This window comes from Accipiter gentilis, chromosome 21 (genome assembly GCF_929443795.1).
Source record: "Accipiter gentilis chromosome 21, bAccGen1.1, whole genome shotgun sequence".
NCBI lineage: Eukaryota > Metazoa > Chordata > Aves > Accipitriformes > Accipitridae > Astur > Astur gentilis.
The window spans coordinates 3442759-3461795 of NC_064900.1; the positions used below are offsets into that span (position 1 = coordinate 3442759).

At 41.8% G+C, this 19037-nt stretch overlaps 1 protein-coding gene across 2 annotated transcripts in view; it reads left to right on the top strand.

Moving 5' to 3' along the window:
* GSK3B (glycogen synthase kinase 3 beta) overlaps positions 1–19037 on the top strand; it is a 153436-nt gene that overhangs the window by 66794 nt on the left and 67605 nt on the right. For both annotated transcript variants that reach the window (XM_049824231.1, XM_049824233.1), the window contains exon 3: positions 17217–17300. In XM_049824231.1, the coding sequence (XP_049680188.1) occupies positions 17217–17300 (84 nt within the window). The remainder of the gene's footprint in view (positions 1–17216; positions 17301–19037) is intronic.

Below are 19037 nucleotides of genomic sequence, written 5' to 3' on the forward strand. Positions count from 1 at the left end.
TGAGTAGACCTGGTATTTTAGAACCACCTGGCATGCTTGTTCTGAGAAGTTTTCAAAGCATTGAGAGCCATATAATTGATGATTGTTTTCCGTGCTGCTAAAGGCAATGTGCGCTGCCCACTGCTGCTCTGAAAAGTAGTACCAAGACATGGGAAAATAATAAAAGGAAGCTATTTTAAATGTTTTGTCAAGCATCTGTAGTGCAGAGACAGAGGCACTTCAGACTGTCAGGCATATTCTAGAATTGGCAACGCTGCTGGTTTTTCCTGTGACTTAGATACTTCCTGGTTCGTGGGACGACTGAGAAGGTGAGATGTGACCGACGCAATTATTTTTAGCCTACACAGTACAAGGAATTACTTCTCTGCTACTTTACATTGCACATTTTTGAGAAAAGCTTGTTTGGGCTTTATGTCCCACTTTGGTTGTTTTTCCTCAGGTTTTCTGTCTGCATTATGCAGGGAAATTTGGTATATGATGCCCAAGACTAAATTTAAAGGATGTTGGACAGTGAGGTTTTGTTGAATGGCCTAGACTCCTGGGTGATCTGCTGCAGAAAGTAAAACTGCATCTGATGTTCTTTGAGTGGCTTTGTAAGAGTTGTATCATGTAATAACCCAAAATAAGAAATATTTCTGGAAAGGTAATGAAAAACTTACTGCATTAAGGAAAATTCTAATTACAGCGCTTGATGCTTTGGTACTGTATTGATACTTGTTTCAAAATATAAGGAGTGATGTCAATGAAGAGGTCGTCGTGCACTCGTGCTGTTTTTGGGCAGGAGCAAGGAAGGGACCCACTCGTCTTTAGGGTGAAATGTGAGGTGTGGTGTTTATCATATTTTTAAATATATGTTACAAACTTTTAACTAAGTAGAATGCAGTCTGCTTTCTTCAGGGTGGGTTTTTGTTTCTGTAGTGCCTGGTATAGTGAACTGGGATGAGTCATCAAGGTTCCTATATGTGTCATGATGCAAATACCCAGACTACATACATCTGTATTCTGTAGTTGTCTTAAAATTTGAAGCCAGGTCTAATTGTTAGAGGCCCAGCAAAGGTGCTTATTTCACCTCTTCATTTGTGATGTTCCTTTGAAAGCCCAGCCATGGTGATTAGACTGCTTAGTCCTGAGCTAACTAGTCAAAATACAAACATCCAGTCTGAATCATTGAAGCGCAGCAATGCATATGTAAAAGAACAGCTAGATCTAATTTTAATTATTTACTTTTTAATTCAAAAGGCACTTGATGTCTCGGAGAGCTAGAGTTTTTATTTCCCTCCTTGTTTTCCCCTGGTAAATTTTATCAAATGAGGATGAAGACAGAATAACTGACTTAAAAGTCTTTTAAAGATTCGTTTGCTTCTGTTTCTTTGGGGATTTGTCCGAGGATCTCTCTTATCAGACTGAGTGTGCAAGCCCTTGTGCATTCATCTTAGTTTAATGTCACCAGACACATGAGTCATAAAGGTTGTACCAAGTTTTTGGGGCTTGAAAACAGGCATCGCATTTATACCAGATGACTGTAACAGTGCAAGCATGTTGATTGATTATAAATGAAATAATTTGTTGCAGGCTCCTTAAGTTACTGAAATAGTACAGTGCAACTTATTTGGGTGTTGTGGTGGGACACACATGCTTCTTCCAGAGCTCCCAGCCATGCTGTCCACCAGTTGCATTGCTCTCCCTGCAAGTGTACAGAGGGGGATTTTTTTCTTTTTAAACTAAAAGTTCATAGCAGATGTTCACATTGGCTGTGTGAACCCAGTACGGCACCCTAGTGGAAAAATTTGGGTTTACTGGTAAATAATAGAGGAAACTTTAAAAAGGTGTGTTGCTGAACACATGGGAATTAGTAGTAGGTGTGCACGTGTGGAAATGAGCCCTTTGGAGTTTGCCGTTCCAAAATGCTGTGGTGCATGGGCTAGGGAACATTAGGAAGATTCAATTCAATGTCTTACACAGATGAACTTGCTTTGCTTTCTGACATTGAGCAACTCTGTGAGCACATTTCAGATGCAGTCTGACAAGGAGTAACAGGATGTAGAGCAGGAGATCGGAGGTGAGCACAGATTTCTGAAGAATTCTGGATAAATACTGGTTTTCTTTGTGGTGCTCTGCTGAACCTACTTTATAAAGAGTGAGCAATTCTGAGTTACAAGATTAGAAGATGGTAAGAGCGGATAATTTTTAGTTGAGGTAATGGTATTAGAAGCTCTATAGTTTTTAAAAAATGTAGTGCTATATTCTTTCTAGGTTAGATTCTTCTGTTTGTGCAGTATCACCGTAACCTGTACTAGAATTGCCTGTCTCTGAGACCTGGAGCTTCCTTGATTACACTGGGGTTATTAACACTATTCACTTGTCATTTAGATGCCTGCAAAAGCAGCAGCATGAGAGCATATGAAATAGAAATGCACTTTCCCCAGTGTGTTGGAAACCACAGGTAGGTGATTGGAGTCAGCGTTTGAAGAGCCTGAGCAAATAGTCAAGAACCTGGTACAATGCATACTTCTATTTTTTTTATCTGAAAAGTCAACATAACTTGGGAAAAGGCGAAAAAGGACATCGTTTGCAGATAGTAGAATAGATTTCCTGATAGGCAATGACTCCGCTTCTGTAACTGTGCGTAACAAGCATAAAGGTTATCTACTTTCACATAGGGCTATAACAGATCTAGTAGGACAAGAAAATAGTATGAGACGGGAAAACTAGGGCATGTTGAGGGTTGCGTGGAGTGTTGGAAGCATAGCAGAGTCAGTGTGCTCGTTGAGCAATTTCTGTGGCAGCATGAAGGCCATCAATTAGCAGGAAGGATAAACAGTGCAAGGACTCTTGTTTGGAGGTAACCTGATGAGTATCTCTTGGAAAGGGTCCGCCTTGCTCTAGTGGGAACAGCCTGTACCCAGCGCAAATGCAGAGCGCTGTGTGCAGGTGGTAGCAGAAAGTCCCTTCTGGTGGAGCACCGAGCTGTGGCATCCTGTCCTACTGGCTTGTCTGCATGGATCTGCTTGTGGGTAATGAAACTCTAGGTGACTTCTTGAGGAGATAATGGGCTTTCAGAGGGAATTAAATTCGCCTGAGACCCTTCTGAATTCAGCTGTCCAACCAAACACTGTTGGAAGTCTTAACTGATTCACCTTTAAGAGTTATTTGAATTAAATTTTCCCGAAAGTAAATACAGCTCAAGATACGGTGGCTCTGTCTTAACCTAACCTTGTGTGCAGTAAACCCTAGACTATGTAGGGAATGATACTGTCTTGCCTACATAAGCAGGCACTGCCACATCCTTGGTGGGCAGTAGCTCTTCATTCGTTCACGCTCTTGAGATTTTGAATGCAAAAGGCTCTCGGCACTCTTTGCATAGAGTTTGATTTCAACAAAATGTGGAAGAGCATTGTTCACTGGTTGGGGTTGGATGAGGAGATGAATTCAACTCAGAAGGCATAATCTTGTGAAAATATGGGGCAGCTGATTAGTATTTCTCTGCATTTTCAGTGAGTATGTTGCTGCTGAATGCTCCTGTCCGTAGGGCCTATCCTGAGAACTTTCCTGCTAAAAGCTGTGTCTGCTCTGGCTACAAAGAGCAACGTTGCAAACCTTGCGCCTGTGACTGTGATATTGATCTGCAGAGGCTAACTATGGGTAGTTAGAGAGATGAAGCAGCTGGCTGGCGTTTGATCCTTGGTCTCCTCACTTCTGATAACCAGAGACTCTTTTATAGCCTGCTCTTCAGCACCAACTTTTAGCAACTGCAGTTCCTATGACATAACGTACTGTGAAGTACAAGATACCTTCAGTTGCTTAAAACTGGATTAAATTATTGCTTCCTGGGATAACAGGTTTCATATCTTGCTTCCCCACTTCTAAAATACACAATTATAAATAGTCCATGAAATATAATAGAACAAAACCTTAAAGGAATATTGAGACCAGTTACATTTCCACTGGCTTGTAGTCATTTTGGGGGTTTTTCAATGTGAAGAAAAAAAGTTCAGAATTGTATTTTAAAATGTTCAGGAGGTATACACATAAAACATTATGGAGCAAGTTTAGTTTTTCAAGCTGATAGCAAGCATTCTGTTTGGAAATGGATAGTAGAGCACCTGTATTTAACTTGTCTTTAAGATTTTTAATTTTTTCCCAACACAGGAAAAAATTCAGCTTCTCAGAAACAGCCTAGAACCCATCTTGATTCACACGTGCTTTGACCTACTGCATTTGTTTTCCTGTGCAGCAGCCCTGCTCAATTATCTCTGGCTGTAGAATAAAGCTGTAATACTCCTGTGCTGAGGAGGAGAATATAATGCAAGATGGCCTTGTGCAGGTTCTATCACTTCACCTGGATAGGTGTTTTAGGCTGCTTCTGAAGGCAGCTGGTTTTTAGGAAAATGTGGAAACTTGTGAGCATCCTCTTTGGTGTTGTACTGCTTAGGAAAGTTGCACGGTGTTTTCTGTATTCTCTAAAGACTTGTCATAGAAAGGTAACTCATGGGAGTTGCCAATTCAAACTGAATTCAGTGCCTTTGCTGTGATTTCTCCTGGAAATATTAAATAACACCTAATGCCTAGTTTTAAGAGGTGCTGCAGGACAAGGTAGGCACTAACTTCTAGTCCAATGAAGGGTGCTGTGTTTGATAAAGGTGAGAGGTAGGTATGGCTTCAAGGGGCCATAAACTAAATTTTGCAGTTACTATTCTAAATGTTAATGCCTCGCCTAATGTATGTTTCTCAAAAAACAAACAAATTATGGCAAGAGATAGTATTTGCTGGTTTTTATACCCTTCAATATCAGGGTAGAAAAGGGAAAAATATGTTTATTGAGCAGAGAATTGAAGTCTTGAGGAGAAAAGCTTTAGCATAGAGATACACTATTGTATTTGGGTCTGGAAACGGTTATTTGTGATTATCTCGATTGCTTTAGGTAGCAGTAGGTTGGTGGTTTAAAAATTTCGCGTTTAGTCTTTCAGGTCCTCCTCTTTGTGAATAAATTTTGTCAAAGGTATACCTTAACAATGCTACGACAGTGAGGGCTTCCCTGTGGAGTGAATCACTGTTCCTCCCTTGTGGAGCATTGTGATCCTGAGGGTGGTGTAACAGTCCTTAAAAGGCTTTTGATTTCACTGGAAACTACCAAGGGTTCGAGAGATACTTGATAATTTTTTCATGGGCTTAGTCAGGGTCCTTCAGAAAACTTAATCTGGGGGTAACGATGGGCCTGGCTTGTTTGGCAGGTGGATGTCACCAATTTTCATGTTCCTTATACCTCTGAACATATTTAGCTTTTTCAATACAGAGCAGAAATACTTCTTCCATCTAGTCAAAACTGCACATTTTCTACCTGATTTGTCCATAGTTTGAATTTGGTGCAAATAAAATTTCATGCTTAGGGAGGACAAGCAGGGCAACTGGTGAGAAATAGGGTAGCCTGCAGGGGACTCCTGCCCAGTCAAGCTGATGCCATCTCACTACCTGTGGTGTTTGCAAGATACCTTGGGCCAGAACAGGTCCTCTGTCTTGGTTATCTCACATTCTGTCTCCTGATGTGACTTCTAAAGTGCAGACATTGGGAATATTTTTTTTCCAGCTGTTTATGTAGTGGATATAGGACAGAAGAGGCCAATTTTGGCTTTTTGACAGGTGTGAATGTCAGTGCTCCTATTGATCTCGCTCAAGTGTATTTGATTGCTCAATATTTCAGAATATTGAGCTGGGCAGAGTAAAACAGATATAACAGCTTCCTGGATAAACCTGTTAATGTGGATTAATCTATGTACTAGTGGTAGATTCCAGTCCATTTTTCACTATAAAGCATTTTAAAGTGCTATGACTGAGAAGACCGTTCTGCTGTTTCTGCAGTTCCTCACCTTAGCCCCTGCAGAGCTTTTTCCTTTTGTAATAGATGAGGCAAAGGTCCTAAAACCAAATCTCCTTTCATTACTCAACGCCACGTCATCCCCACAGTATGTCTGTTCTGTGTGATGTATGCAGCAGGAGACCTCCTTAAACTATGGAAAATAAGATTATTGTAGTGGAAAGTATATGGCAAGGTCAGTGAAAGGTTTTGCAATTCGCCTGACTACTAACAGTAGATGTTTTAATGAAGTTACCTTACAAGAATCTCCTCTAGTACTGTATGTTAAACAAAAAAGAATGTGTAGTCCATTGAAAAGGTGGTAGGTGATGTGGGAAATGCTTTCTGACATAGTTTATGTGATTGACTTGCACACAGTGTCACAAAGTCATTGAGTCTTACGTTTTACAAATGCGTTTGTGAAAATTGTTTGCAAGTTTGGTAAGAGAGGTTAAACATTGATGTCTTCAGGTTTTAGCGTCCCAGATGACTAGGAACTAAGCTTTTTTGAGCCTTCCTTGGAAGCATCCAGTGATGGCTGTTGTTGAACTGTTGGGTGATATGGTGCCAAGATGATTGGTCTGACCAAGTCGTCTTTGTTCCCTCAGTCCCTTGGTTTCACCAGTTCTCTTTCTCTTTACTTGCCACAGTGTTATGTGCAAGTTCTCATTTTATTGTGGAAGCCAGGAGGCTCCCGAAGCTACACCTCTTATACAGTGGCAGTGTCACTACTGCCCACGTTCCCAGCTATAACTTCAGCTTTTTGCTTTTCCTTTCCTGAACGCTTGCTGGCGTAGCATCAACTCTGTAGTTGTGCCCAAATATCTGGCAGTGAGGCCAGTGAGTGGATGCTTGAAAGAGCTGAAGAGAGAGGACTTGCAGGCAGTGGCAGATGAGATGGCCACTGCTCTTGCTGCCCCTGCAGCAAAAACTTCAAAGCAGCTGTGCATCGGCTCTTGAACCACCACAGTTTGCAACCTAGCGTATGTGTTGAGCTCTGTTCTGGTAAGCTCTGTGCTTTGGATGGCAGGCTGGTGTCCGATGAGCCACCCAGGTGTCCTAGCTGCAGGGATAGTAGCACCTTGGAGGAGAAGGGTGGGCTGGGCGGCTGGGTGTAGATGGCTACCTCTGCCCTCTGAGTTTAAGCTGCTGCTGTTCATGAATCAGGGCCTGGAGGCTGACTCCTTGCAACATATTCCGAAGACATTGATTGTGACACTTACCCCGGGGTAGGCTTAAATTCAGAGCTGTCTTACCCCAGTCAGAAAAGGGAGCAATTGAATCGATAACATTGCTAGATCTTTGCAGATACTGGGGGAAGAAGGACTGGGCTTCATGGGAGCTAAGTCGCCCCTGCCTTGCATTGATCCAGCTGGACCTGGGCCTTGGGAAGCTCTGAGATAAGAAGCCCGTGAGGTGGTAGTGTAGCCTTTTGAAACGTGGTTAACCTGTGCCACTTAAAATTCACGGTGCTAACCTGATACACGAAAGCATTTCTCTCTGCTCCTTTCTTTCTTTTGGAGATCCCTATTACTTTGTCATGTGACTAAATGGTGAATCCAACCATAGTGTTGTGTCTCTGCTTTTAAAATTTGTCATAAAACCCCACGCTTTGCTATGCAAATAGTTACTAAAACTTATTCTTTTTCTCTGTACTCTTTCTTTTGGGGCAGTTTAGGCTAAAAGTGAATGTGAAAATTTCCAAATCTTTTCATTTCAGTGCTGTGACACCTTTAGCCTAAGGAAATGATTTCTCGAAAAACAGGACAGTGTTTGAAAAGCATTAGTGCTGACTAAGGAAAAAAAACCTCAAGCAAGTAGTCTGATAACCTGTTTTATCAAACTCGAACACTAACCCTTCTAGTAGCTTACAGCGGATTTGTACTTTGACATAGCTGGCTTTCCCTTTCAAGTGTATGATAAATTTCTTGTATCTAGCAAAGGTCAAGTGGTGAAATAATTTTGCAGCTGCCAAAAGAATGTGCTGCTGCCTTTTAATATGAAGATATGTATTTGGGGAAGCTTGAATTGTTTTTATATATAAAACTACGAAGAATGAGTGTTGAAACATTCTTATACATGTGTGGCTGTCATCTGAAATTTGGTAGGGTATTTATTATTTTAGGCTGACGTTCACATGTGGCGGTTTTGAATTATAGCATTAGCTAGTAAATACTGATATTTGCTCACAACAAATTTACCAAACCAGGGGGTGGGGAACCTACCAGGAATTTGGGGAGAAAGGCTTATTGTATAAGTGCATAAAGTAAGGAGTGTAAGTCCCTATTTTAACTTCACTGTTGGAGTTGAGCCAATTTCCTCTCCCATTCCCCCGCCTCCAGAGGAGGAGCTGCCCAGTCTCCCTCTGAATTCAGCAGGGAATGTGTAACCTTTTAAAAGCTTGGTCATCTGGGAGCTCATTATTAAGACTCGTGCTTCTGGAAGATTTAATTCTGCTTGGCAAATAATCATCTGCAGGCAGTTAATTCCACTTGCCAGTTCCACTCCCCCTTTGCTCCCTGCTCAGTCTTCAACTGTCGTTTCCCTTTCTTGTGTCCTTTGAATTTGGATGTTTCCTCTAAGGTTTTAGGGAGTCAGAAATTTACATTTGGATTGAAATTAAAGCCCCTAGTGACTTCAAGCATCAGACATCTTTGTGTCATGTAGCAATAGTCCTGGGACAAAGGAAAAATAAACGTTGGAGGCAGCACTTACCTGTTGCCTAAATTAAATAAAATTTGTTTGGAGGCCGAGGAGAAATTATTTTTGTTTTGCAAGTCCTTTGGAATCTTGTCTGCATGAAACATCTGCTGCATCATATGTAAGAAGAGAAGGCCGAGAGTAATAAAGCATTTCATTAATGTTTAATAACATAGTGATTAGCAACCCAGCAAATGTCTTATGCCCGTGGGAGATTGGAACTTATTTGATTAATAGATTAATTGCAACCTGTTCCGGTTGTGATTGCAGGTGTAAGTTTCTATGGATGTTGCAGACTCCCTGGGGACTGATGTTATAGGCATTCTTATACTTACTTCTTCATAGTTGAAGAGTTAAAAGTCAAAACATGTGGAAAAATGTCTGCTGTTCCTATGAAAGGAAAATTATTTTTACTGTGAGAGTTTTTCAACAGAGATCCTCTGTGCTACCGCTGAAAAAGAATGGCTGTTATCTCTGAAAGCATAGGGCTGCCTTTTAGAAAATACTTTTCCTTTCAATTATTCTCCTTCCTGCACTTTATTTCAATGTTGTAATGGACTTGAACCATCTCTCTGAGTTTCAGACCTAGTTCTGTTTTTCTAACTTTTATCTTTTTTCTTGGGTGCACTGTAATTCCTGCTGCATCTGCACTTGCCGCTGGCAGAGCGGGGTAGATGCTGTAGAACTGAAATGTAGAACCGAGCTGTTCTTCAGGTCACAATATGTGAAACAAACACTGGAAAGTGTTTAAGTGAATTTCAGGTTGTGGTCTAGAAGTGACACGATGCTGGAAATCACTTTGCGTTCCAAGTTTAGTGTTGAGCTTCCTGAGCTGGCAGGAATTTAGAGATGGTATTAAGTCGCTGAGAGGCTCTGAAACTCTACTTCCATTCAAAAAGGCAGCAAGTAGCTAACGAAGAATTTGGCTTCCACCCTTCGATTAACTGCTGAGATACAGGGAGGAAATGAAAGAAGAGTCAGAATTTTTCTTTTGCTCTCCCAAGAGATAGAGGCTTGTTGTATGTTCTCTTAAGGACACAAATAAGCCATTTCTGTCTCCAGTTATAGGAAACTATGTGTAATAGCTGTATGCTGCTCAAGTTTTCTGCTTAGGGACTGTGTTCTGCATTGGCAAGAGCAGGCTGGAGATGACATAATATGGCACTTGCTGTTGCTGACTGCCTAGGGGAAGAGTTAGGAAGTTCAAAGTACACAGTCCCTTTGCGAGAAAGGATGTAGTGCCTGAGTTTGAGGGTGGTAATACACTAAAAAGAATTAACAGAGTGGAAACAAGGTGTGCGTTGGTATCTCAGATTTTCATCCAGTACGCCTTTGTCAGCCTGCTCATTACTGCATGGTTGGGGTTCAAATCTGTCTAGTTCTTAAGGGGTTAATGAAGTCTAGCCCACATTTGAGGCGAGTGTGTGACTTTTTGCTTCACTCATTATTCTAGAGCTTTAGTTTCAAGCACGTTTTTTCCTCCTGCTGCCCCTGTCCGCTCTCTAATTTCAGTCAAGCTGTCATAAATCATGGCTTTGCAGGTTGGGAGAGCGCCGGTGGCCCCACCTACGCTGGCCTGAACCCTGCGCCTTCGGCTCGTCCTGGCTCGGCCCCAGCTCCAGCCCAGCACGCTCTGCCCGCTGGCCTCTTCAGGCAGGTCCTGCCTGCTGCTGCTGCATTTGGAGCCGACGCTTTTTGCCCTGATCTTGTACCCGCGCCAGGGCTGAAGGTCGCTGTGCTCAGTAATAAATTTTGGCTAGAATACAGCTGACGCATGTGTTTTGCACCTCTGACTCTTGCTGGGTGTTCGCGGGCCAGTGTTTCAGAAACACTTTGCGGTGCAACGCTGCTGTGTGTCTCCGTCGTTTGTTGCTTCAGGATCTTAATTATCAGATTTTTTACGCGAGGACAAATAGTGGAAAGTTTGGCGGCGTTGCGGAACGTGGTAGTGAAATGAAGCTGAGTTTGAAGCCTCTGCCTCGCTTTTAGTTCTGTAGTAAAACAGAGCATGATGCAACTGCAATGCACTGGGTTGCACAGGAATGTATGCACAAGCATTCTGGATCTTGGACCCCCCCCCCCCACGGCTTCCTCTGCTCGTCCCGCTTGCGTGGCACAGTACGTGCGAACTCGTTATCTCATGTTGTATGGGCACTTAGCGTTTGGGTTTTCCCTTGTAGGACAGTTGGGATTCCTATGAATGGCAGGCAGGAAGAGGTGCAAGGAAGGGGTGGGGGGTGCGAGTATTTAAAGGAGCGATTTTATACTTGTACTGTGAACTGCTGATGGCTATCGTGGATTTATTTTTTTTTATTATTATTTTTATTTCCCACCCCTTAGGAAAGCCTTAAATGTTAACAATATATTAATTAGTATTGTACCTACATCGCTAGGACTTTTTGGACGATAGAAGTCCAAGTACTTTTACAAATGCTGACCCTCAAAGCTGCTTCTAGGCACACGCACGTGTTACAGCGGTAGAGGTTGGAGCAGGACAAGATATCTGGACTTTCTGACCTCTGCGTTAGGTCTGCTGGGTTGCAAGTATTTAACAATCGTTGATGGACCGGCACTAACTGGGTGGCAGCTGTTGTGGTATTACAGCTCTTGGTATGTCATAGATACAGATATTTAATAAACAGTATTCGTTTGTTGGTATTCTCCTATATTTCTGGATTAAAGGTCGTAATTGTATTAGTTTGCAACTAACAGGTGTGCTAAAAATGGAGACCTTCCCAACGTAGATCTGCTGGTGTTGGAAATACACTGTCACTGGCAGGAGAGAGAGACTGGGGCTTTGTCTTAACCTGCACCCCAAATGTAAATGAGAAAAACTCTGATCCCTGTTGACATTTATCTCTGCTTGAAATTGCTTGCCTACAAAACAGACTTGTCATGGGTGGCTGGCTACTGATGACTGGCATGGGCAGATTCCCAGCCCAGGCCTCTATAGTAAATCCCCTCTCGCACTTCTTTTTCCTCCAAGCACTTATTTATTTCAGTGACAGCTTGGGGCAAATACAGAAGAATGTAGGAATTAGCCTTTATTCTGTAAAATGCCTGAATTATCATATACATGTGAAAGGCAGTTAGTTCTGAGAGCCATAGAATAATTTCTGTACTACTTCTGCTGACAGCAAGACAGTGTTAAAAGTAGCCTTGCAATTGGTGGTGTTTGAAATCCACCTTTGGAGGAATGGGTCAGGCAGCTTCTGGAATTTTTAGAGAAGTGGTACAGCTTTTATTTTGCAGTCTGTACTACTAAGCTTAGGATAAACCAGACATACTAGGATTGGAGCTTTAGTAACAATATTAGTGAAAATACGCTGATCTTGGTGATCCCACTACCCCTTGGTAACCTGTCAGGTGCTATTTCTGTACCACAGGCAGCTTACGGGGAGTAGTACAGTGGCTTCCTCTATGGTCTGGAGTGTTTTGTCTCGGTATATTTTACAAAGCCGAGTTTAGGAGGTATGGCTCAAATGTTCTGCAAGCAGCTGTCTCTGCGAGGCATTGAGTGTAGCTGGTTAGGATCCCATTGAAAGACCTTTGTCAGCATGCGTGTGCTGCCCTGTGCTTGGAGTCCAGCCTTTTTCTTGTGGTGGGAGACAGTCAGGATAAAGAGGCTTCTTCCTGCCGTATGAAAATGCTTTAAATCTCTCAGGGCCTCAGCCTGAGCCTGTTCTCTGGGCAGGCTCGGCAGTGCAGCAGGCGAAGGTGAGTGGAGGTGACAAGTCATTCGGGCTGTTCAAGTGGAAGGAAGCAGAGGGAAGAAAAAGCAAGCCTTGCTGCTTCATCACTGCCTTTATGCCTCCCGCTGGAAACAAGTTTCTTCCCCAACTTGGCCTGCTCATGGCTGCCTGCTCTGGTTCTTCGCTGTGGGAAAACCTTTACTGAACAACAAGAAATGTGGTAGAGTGGAGAAGATATGATGGAAGCAGGAGAAAGGAGGGAGCTGTAAACATGGTACGTGTATACTGAGTAACGTTACACATTATACGTGTATACTGAGCGTATACTGAGAAGTTGGGATCTACCTGTGCTGCTTCCGTCTATCTATAATGCCAGAGTTCATGTTACAATTACCCTTCATTTTCTGTTTTCCCAACCTGATAGAAGAACACGAGATACTGAGCTTCAGCATTTGAAGGTATTACCCCAAGAAGAATAAAAAACTTAGTTCAAAAAGTGCAAAAATGAGCATTAAGTTTAGTTGCTGGCCTTGCTTGATTTAAGCAAGAAGACCGCTGCTGAAGTTGCTTGTTGAAATAGATTGGTAGCTTATCCTGCCTTTCCATCAAAGAGAGATCCTCTCTTAAAAGGACAAGATGTACACAATCTTACCCGTTCACAAGAACCAGGTCATGTCCTTGGTGTGACACAAGGCAAAAATACAAATTTATAATTTCTCTCATTTCATCTGCTTTGAACATAATCCTCAAAGAACCTTGTTGAGACTTTAAACAAGCATTTCAGAAGAAAAAAAAAAAAATCAAAACCCAGCATGCCCTTTAGCTAAGGAAACTCTAAGGAATTCTCTTCTGAACTGGATCCAGGTGATATTTCTACACTTCATTGGGTATATATTGATAATGTCATGCTGACATGAGCTGTACAAAACCTTCCACCTTCATTTGCTCTTGTTCATTTCGGGAAGTTGCAAGTCCGTAAGGCATCATCTCTGATGATCCAGTCGTTTTATCCCCCGTTGTAAAAAAGGAGGCGGCGGCACAGGGGGGGTGAAGTAGGGGAGGGTGGAAAGGCAAAGATCCAGGTGTTAGGGGTGATGAATGCTAACTGACACAGCTCAAGAAATCTCTGGATGGGGAGGGAAGCGGGGGGGTGATGGTTATCCTAATCTGTAATAGCAGATTACAGTAGTGAGGCAGAAGTGATCTTGCTTTAATGGTTTTATAGCAGCTGCAGCGTTCGCACAGCTCTGAGGAATTGGGGTTGTAGCTTTGGAGAGGATGCATGACACTTCATGCACGAGCTTTATTGGCTACGCTTTGAAGTTATAAACCTGATGTTGTCTTGGCAATCTTTAACCAAATCTTCAACCTTGATGAGCAACCAGATTTCTTCAATATAATGAACAGATCTAGGCAGTCTGGGCTAGGAAAGTTGTTTTCAGAAGTGATGACCAGGGTTTTGTCACGTTGGGTTTGCTTCAGTAGTCAGAAGGGCTCAAATGCAGTGGTGGTAAAGCAGTCTTCTGGAGTTGTGTGTCAGCAGCCCCTTGCCTTCTGGGTAAAGAAATTATTCTGGATAAAGAAATCAAAACTGCAACAGAAATTTGCTGAGTAATCTGTTCATAGTCCTGTTGGTTTGCAGCTTCTTGGAGGAATGTGTGCTGCAGGAGCTCTGTGTTTCCGTGTGAACTGAAGTCTGCTGGGTCCTCTCCTGCGGTGAGGCTGGCGCTGAAGGGTATTGCTTTCTTCAGTGCTTACCAGGCCTGGTACTTTCATTCAGTAAGAAAACTAAACCCTTCTCTTCATGTGAATGGGTGGGAGAACAGGAAAGAATAACAACTTCCTCCTTGAGTCTTTGACTTTACATCCATGTGTCTTGGAAGACAAAAATGATGAGTTAAGGATAAGCACGAGCTTTATGTTTTCATCCACTCTGTATTTTGATCATGCACTGTCAGCCTTTCTCATCGGCATGTTTTTAAACGGTTTTAGTTTGCATTCTATTTAGCCATGCATTTTCTCTCTTGTACTCGGTGTAGGACATCTGTCACTGTTCACTTCACTAAAGGTTCCCAGTTTATGATATGTTTCCCCCCCCCCCGGCCCCGTGCATTTGTGCACCAGTAATTAATAGCCCACATTATAATGTGACAAGTCTGTTAGTTATTTAAGATGTATACAGGGAAATACATGGTAAAGTGAGACTACTCGAAGTATTCATGTGAGAAAAAAATGAATTCTTTAAAGCATCGTTCTGTTACATGAACTTCAGTAGCTGTTTCCCCACCACATCCAATTTGAGCTTTGCAACTGTTGGAGTATTTCGAGTTTTATCTCCACCAGGGAGTGGTGATTAGAAGTCAGCTTGGTTTTAAGATGGCCGAGGTGACTATTTGACAAAGATGACAGTTTAAATTTGTTGCCTTATGTCTAGTCACAGGATGCGAGATATAGGTTACTGTGTAACTGGTTTATGAGTTATCCCTGATATTAGCACCTCTCGAAGCACTGTTTGTGCAGCTGCAGCAGATGGTCAGGATGAGAGCAGAAGGAGATGGATCAGAGTGGAAGGCATCAAAGTGGGCACAGACTGTGCTTGTGCTAGGATGAGATCCTAAGCTATAAATATAACTTCAGCCTAGTGTTAGAATAACTTCTGATTATTTTTTTCCCAGTGTATCCGATCAGCGTATACATACTATCTAAAGAACATGAAGGAATAACCTTAGAGTATATATGGTTATTTCAAGGAGGTAGAAGAGATATTGCCAAAATAATATTTGCACATTAATGCTTAGTGTATTCGTGTTTCTTCCAGTAAATCCATGAGATAAAAGGTATTATTCCTATCTCCCAGCCAGTGGGAGAAAGAGAAGAAGAAATGACTTCCCTTACACTGTGCTATGAATTGCAGGTGGACTTTGGTTGAGGTGCTGGAGCTTGCAGTGTTAGGTTCAGTCCTCTAGTAACGCTGTTAAGCACTGTAAAAGCCAACTAGAGAAATTAATCTCTTCTCATAATGGAGTTTCGGTGACTGATGGGATCTCCAGCCATCCCTACTTTGGGTCGCTAGTTGAAATCTGCCCCAGGTTGTAAAGTCCAGGGAGCCAGCACGTGGTTCAGGCAGGACGAGAGGACGCGGTCTTTGTCGGTCTGAAGTCTGAACTGTGCCATGCGTCACAGGAACCCCAGCCATGACTCTCAAAAGTGACTTCTATTGGATAGCATTTAATAAAGAATGAATAGCGGACAATATCTGAGCTCCTCTTCTTACTAGGAGAACGCTTTTCTCTGTGATACGTGAGGGCTGTTGACGAGGTTATGTGAGGAAGCCTGTATTCCTCTTTCACAAATTCACTCCATGGGATTTCAGGAGATACATGAAAGCCTCAAAGGTCTCTCCCAGTGTTCTCTGACTTTCTCTCTTCATCCTTCGGGACAGAATAGGCCTGTCATGGTGTGCACCTAACAGACTTACGCTTTAATCTCTTCAGAAGCTGGGCAGGCTCAGGGAAGGACTTGCTTTCTCCTTAACTACTGGCTGGATTATTGCCAGCTGATAATTGTGCGAGATGTCACTCGTGTTTGTGAAGAGCTGGCTAATACTGAAGTATTTTTTCAGTCGGTGGGTGGCAGGGATGATAGGATTAATGATACTGCATCCTATCTAACACCTCTCTTTTTTTAAGGCTATATGGCTTAGAGGAATTAAAAGCAGAGTTCGTAGCCATCTTCACATTAGAAGCTCTGAGTCGTTCTTGCAGAGTTCGTTAAGCTTTAATCATAATGATAGGCACCATAAGTGACCCTCTGATACACATAGGATACGAAATCCTTATTTCAACAGCAGCAGTGCACAATGTAGGTGTTAGCTTTGTGCATTTCAGTATCAGAATGGGTGGTGGCTAAAGAGTTTTCTTCCCAAATATTCCTGACGTTGGCCAGAGTTGTTGATGCTACTAGGACTAGAGTATTGGTCTAGTGTATTGGTCCTAGCTAGTTAGGATGCATAATTAGCAACCCTGTGATCTAAGTAAAAATTGGAATACCTTCTGGGTTTGAAGCTGCAGATTGTATAGTAAATGAGGAAGGAAAAACAGTGATGTGTAAATGTGACCATAGGAGAAAGGAGTATCGTAGCAACAACTGTGGAATGAAGTATAAAAAACATAGCTGTGCTAATTTTACTTGCTTTTTTTTATTCATACCTGCAATTCAACATTTCACTTATTTTTATCTGTTAGGCTATAAAATCCCTCATTTGTTTAGGGCTCAGTTATGGTGGATATTGCAGTAAAGTCCCCAGTTTACCATGCATGTAATGAACTGATTTTATTTTAACAGCTTTTTTGGGTTGATACAAAATGGGAAAATAACACTGTTACTCTGTCTGCCTAAACCTGCATAAACCTTGGTTGAATAAAAGTGGGAACTGAGTTGCCTATTCAATTTCAGGTGCTTTTTGTTGGTATTGCCAAGAGAATGGTACAGGAAATTATATTCCATCACAAACCTCTTCTGCAGTGTGGAAGAAGGCAGGCATGTAGGTGGAAATGTTATGTTTGCTTTTACGTTGTTTACATTATTTTTACAGTATTCAAGGGGGATAGGCTTCCAACCATTCTGGCTGATATATTATATTATTGTAAGATCAGGAAATAAAAATGGAAAGTTAAATGTCTTCTTGCCTTTTACCACTGAAACTTTGGTAAAGTAGGTAGGTAATTCTTGGATTTTGTGAGGGAATGTGGACCATTATTTTAGAAGGAGAATGTTCTCAAAGATATCAATATTCTCAGTGATAAAGTAATTGGAAGAAAGACTAATAAACATGTGAAAGCTGTTGCCTCTTTCCAACTTTACTTGTTCTTTGGTCATAGTTTTGTCAGCTCCTGTATCTGTATATTAAGACGTTACAGTACTCATTGTGAGAAAAGAGTTTTCCTTAATTGTTTGCTTTTCTCTTGTTTCAGAACCGAGAGCTCCAGATTATGAGAAAGTTGGATCATTGTAACATTGTCCGATTGCGTTATTTCTTCTACTCTAGTGGAGAGAAGGTAAGAATGAAAAACAAGGCAAAGCCTCCTGGTAACCATCTGGGGTATAACTGAACTGTTTGAATTTCTAGAGACAGGAGTGTGAAGATAGTAGACGTGATAACCTTGAGAAAATGCTATAGTGGTGCCCAGCAGATAACGTTGGAGCAGATCTTTTTGGTTATGGAAGTGTGTGGTCCGTGAGGAGTAGTGTTATTAGTGTAGCACAACAACAGCATAACAGATTTGGATACTCACCACCTCTTTTTTTTTAATATAGTGGTGTACAGCTGGGCTTCATGTGTACATTCTAGCACTACCTTTCCATACCTGCAGGTATGTTTTCTAGGATTCAGCGTTAAGCACTGTAGATTTAAAGCACTTGTGACTTTTCCCAGACCCAGGGTCTGCATGCTTGTCCCCCCTTCCTTGTGCGTCTGTTCCATGTACAGGCTGAGTTTCAAAGACCAGAGGAGAGAATAATGTATGATCGTGTGATTGGAGCATTTGTCAGTATGCTTATGCTCCAGAAGGAGCAAATAGCTGTATTTACTAAATCTCAAGAAGTAGACACTGCTTTTTATGTTTTCTTTCAGTCTAAATATAAAAATTCCTTGGGCTTTTTAAAAAGGGGTTACAAGGTTTTGTTTTAATGTGAAGTTATAACAACTTCCTTGTCTATGTATGTATCAGGATCTTACGAATCATAGGAGAATTCAGGATGAAATGGACCTCAAGATGGCATCTGGTCCAACCTCATGCTTAAAGCAGGGCTGTCGAAGTGTTGTGTTTTTTTTTAAAAAAAAAAAAAAAAGCCAGACTCTTTCTGGTCTGCATGGGAGTTAATGTAAGCTGTGAGGTGGAGAAATGGGCTAGATGACCTTCCGAACTTCCTCTGATTTTTTTGTTATATGTAGTTATAAATATTTATATAAATTATATGATCATTTATATAAATGTTATAGTTTTTCATTTTTTAAAGCAGATTACATCCTTAGTTGTCTTTAAATGCTAGTATACATGTGTCCACAATGTTGCAAAGGACTGTATATGAGAGCTGGTAGCTACTGGAAAGCTATTAAGTGCTGTTGTCACAAAGTGAGTCAACAGAATGGGAGAGGCAACCCACCCACTTCATGGTCTTTGGAGCTAGAGAAGGATTTGACATCTCCAAGATAAGTTTTTGGTGGCAGGTTGCTGCCGTCTTGTGCAGTGCACAGAGAGGTAATTGGAGGAGCTCTGTTGCGTCTTGAGAGGTGCTTGGGGGGGGACCTGGCCCTGTGCCTTGCCTGTGCCTATGGAAAGCTTGCACAATCACTTTGCAGGAATCAAGGAGAATGTGATTTAACTTTTTTATTATTTTTTTAGATCAGCCTTTCCCCTTCTTTCCTTACCCTTGCCTGGCGATAGCAAGCATTTCCAGTGTTATATGGCTGTTGCTGTTTTGTTGGTAGCGCAGCGTAGGTTTTTAAACTATATTGTGCTCATTTTTTGCTTGCTTTTTTAACCAGCTTGTAGTTTGGCTAGAGTTAAGTAGAATTTCATGAGAGGAGCAGAAGACAACTGCCTTATCTAATGGCTTTTAGAAACCTTCTGCAAACAGGGGAAGTGTGAAAACTTCTCAGAACACTGTTCCAGGAGCCTTTGTTTAACAGTAACTTGAGTAAAACTCTTGGAAATCTTTAACTTGATGTTGAGCTTGAGACTGCATTTTCCACTTTACTGTTTCACCTCCATGTGGCTGATTCTTGGCAACAT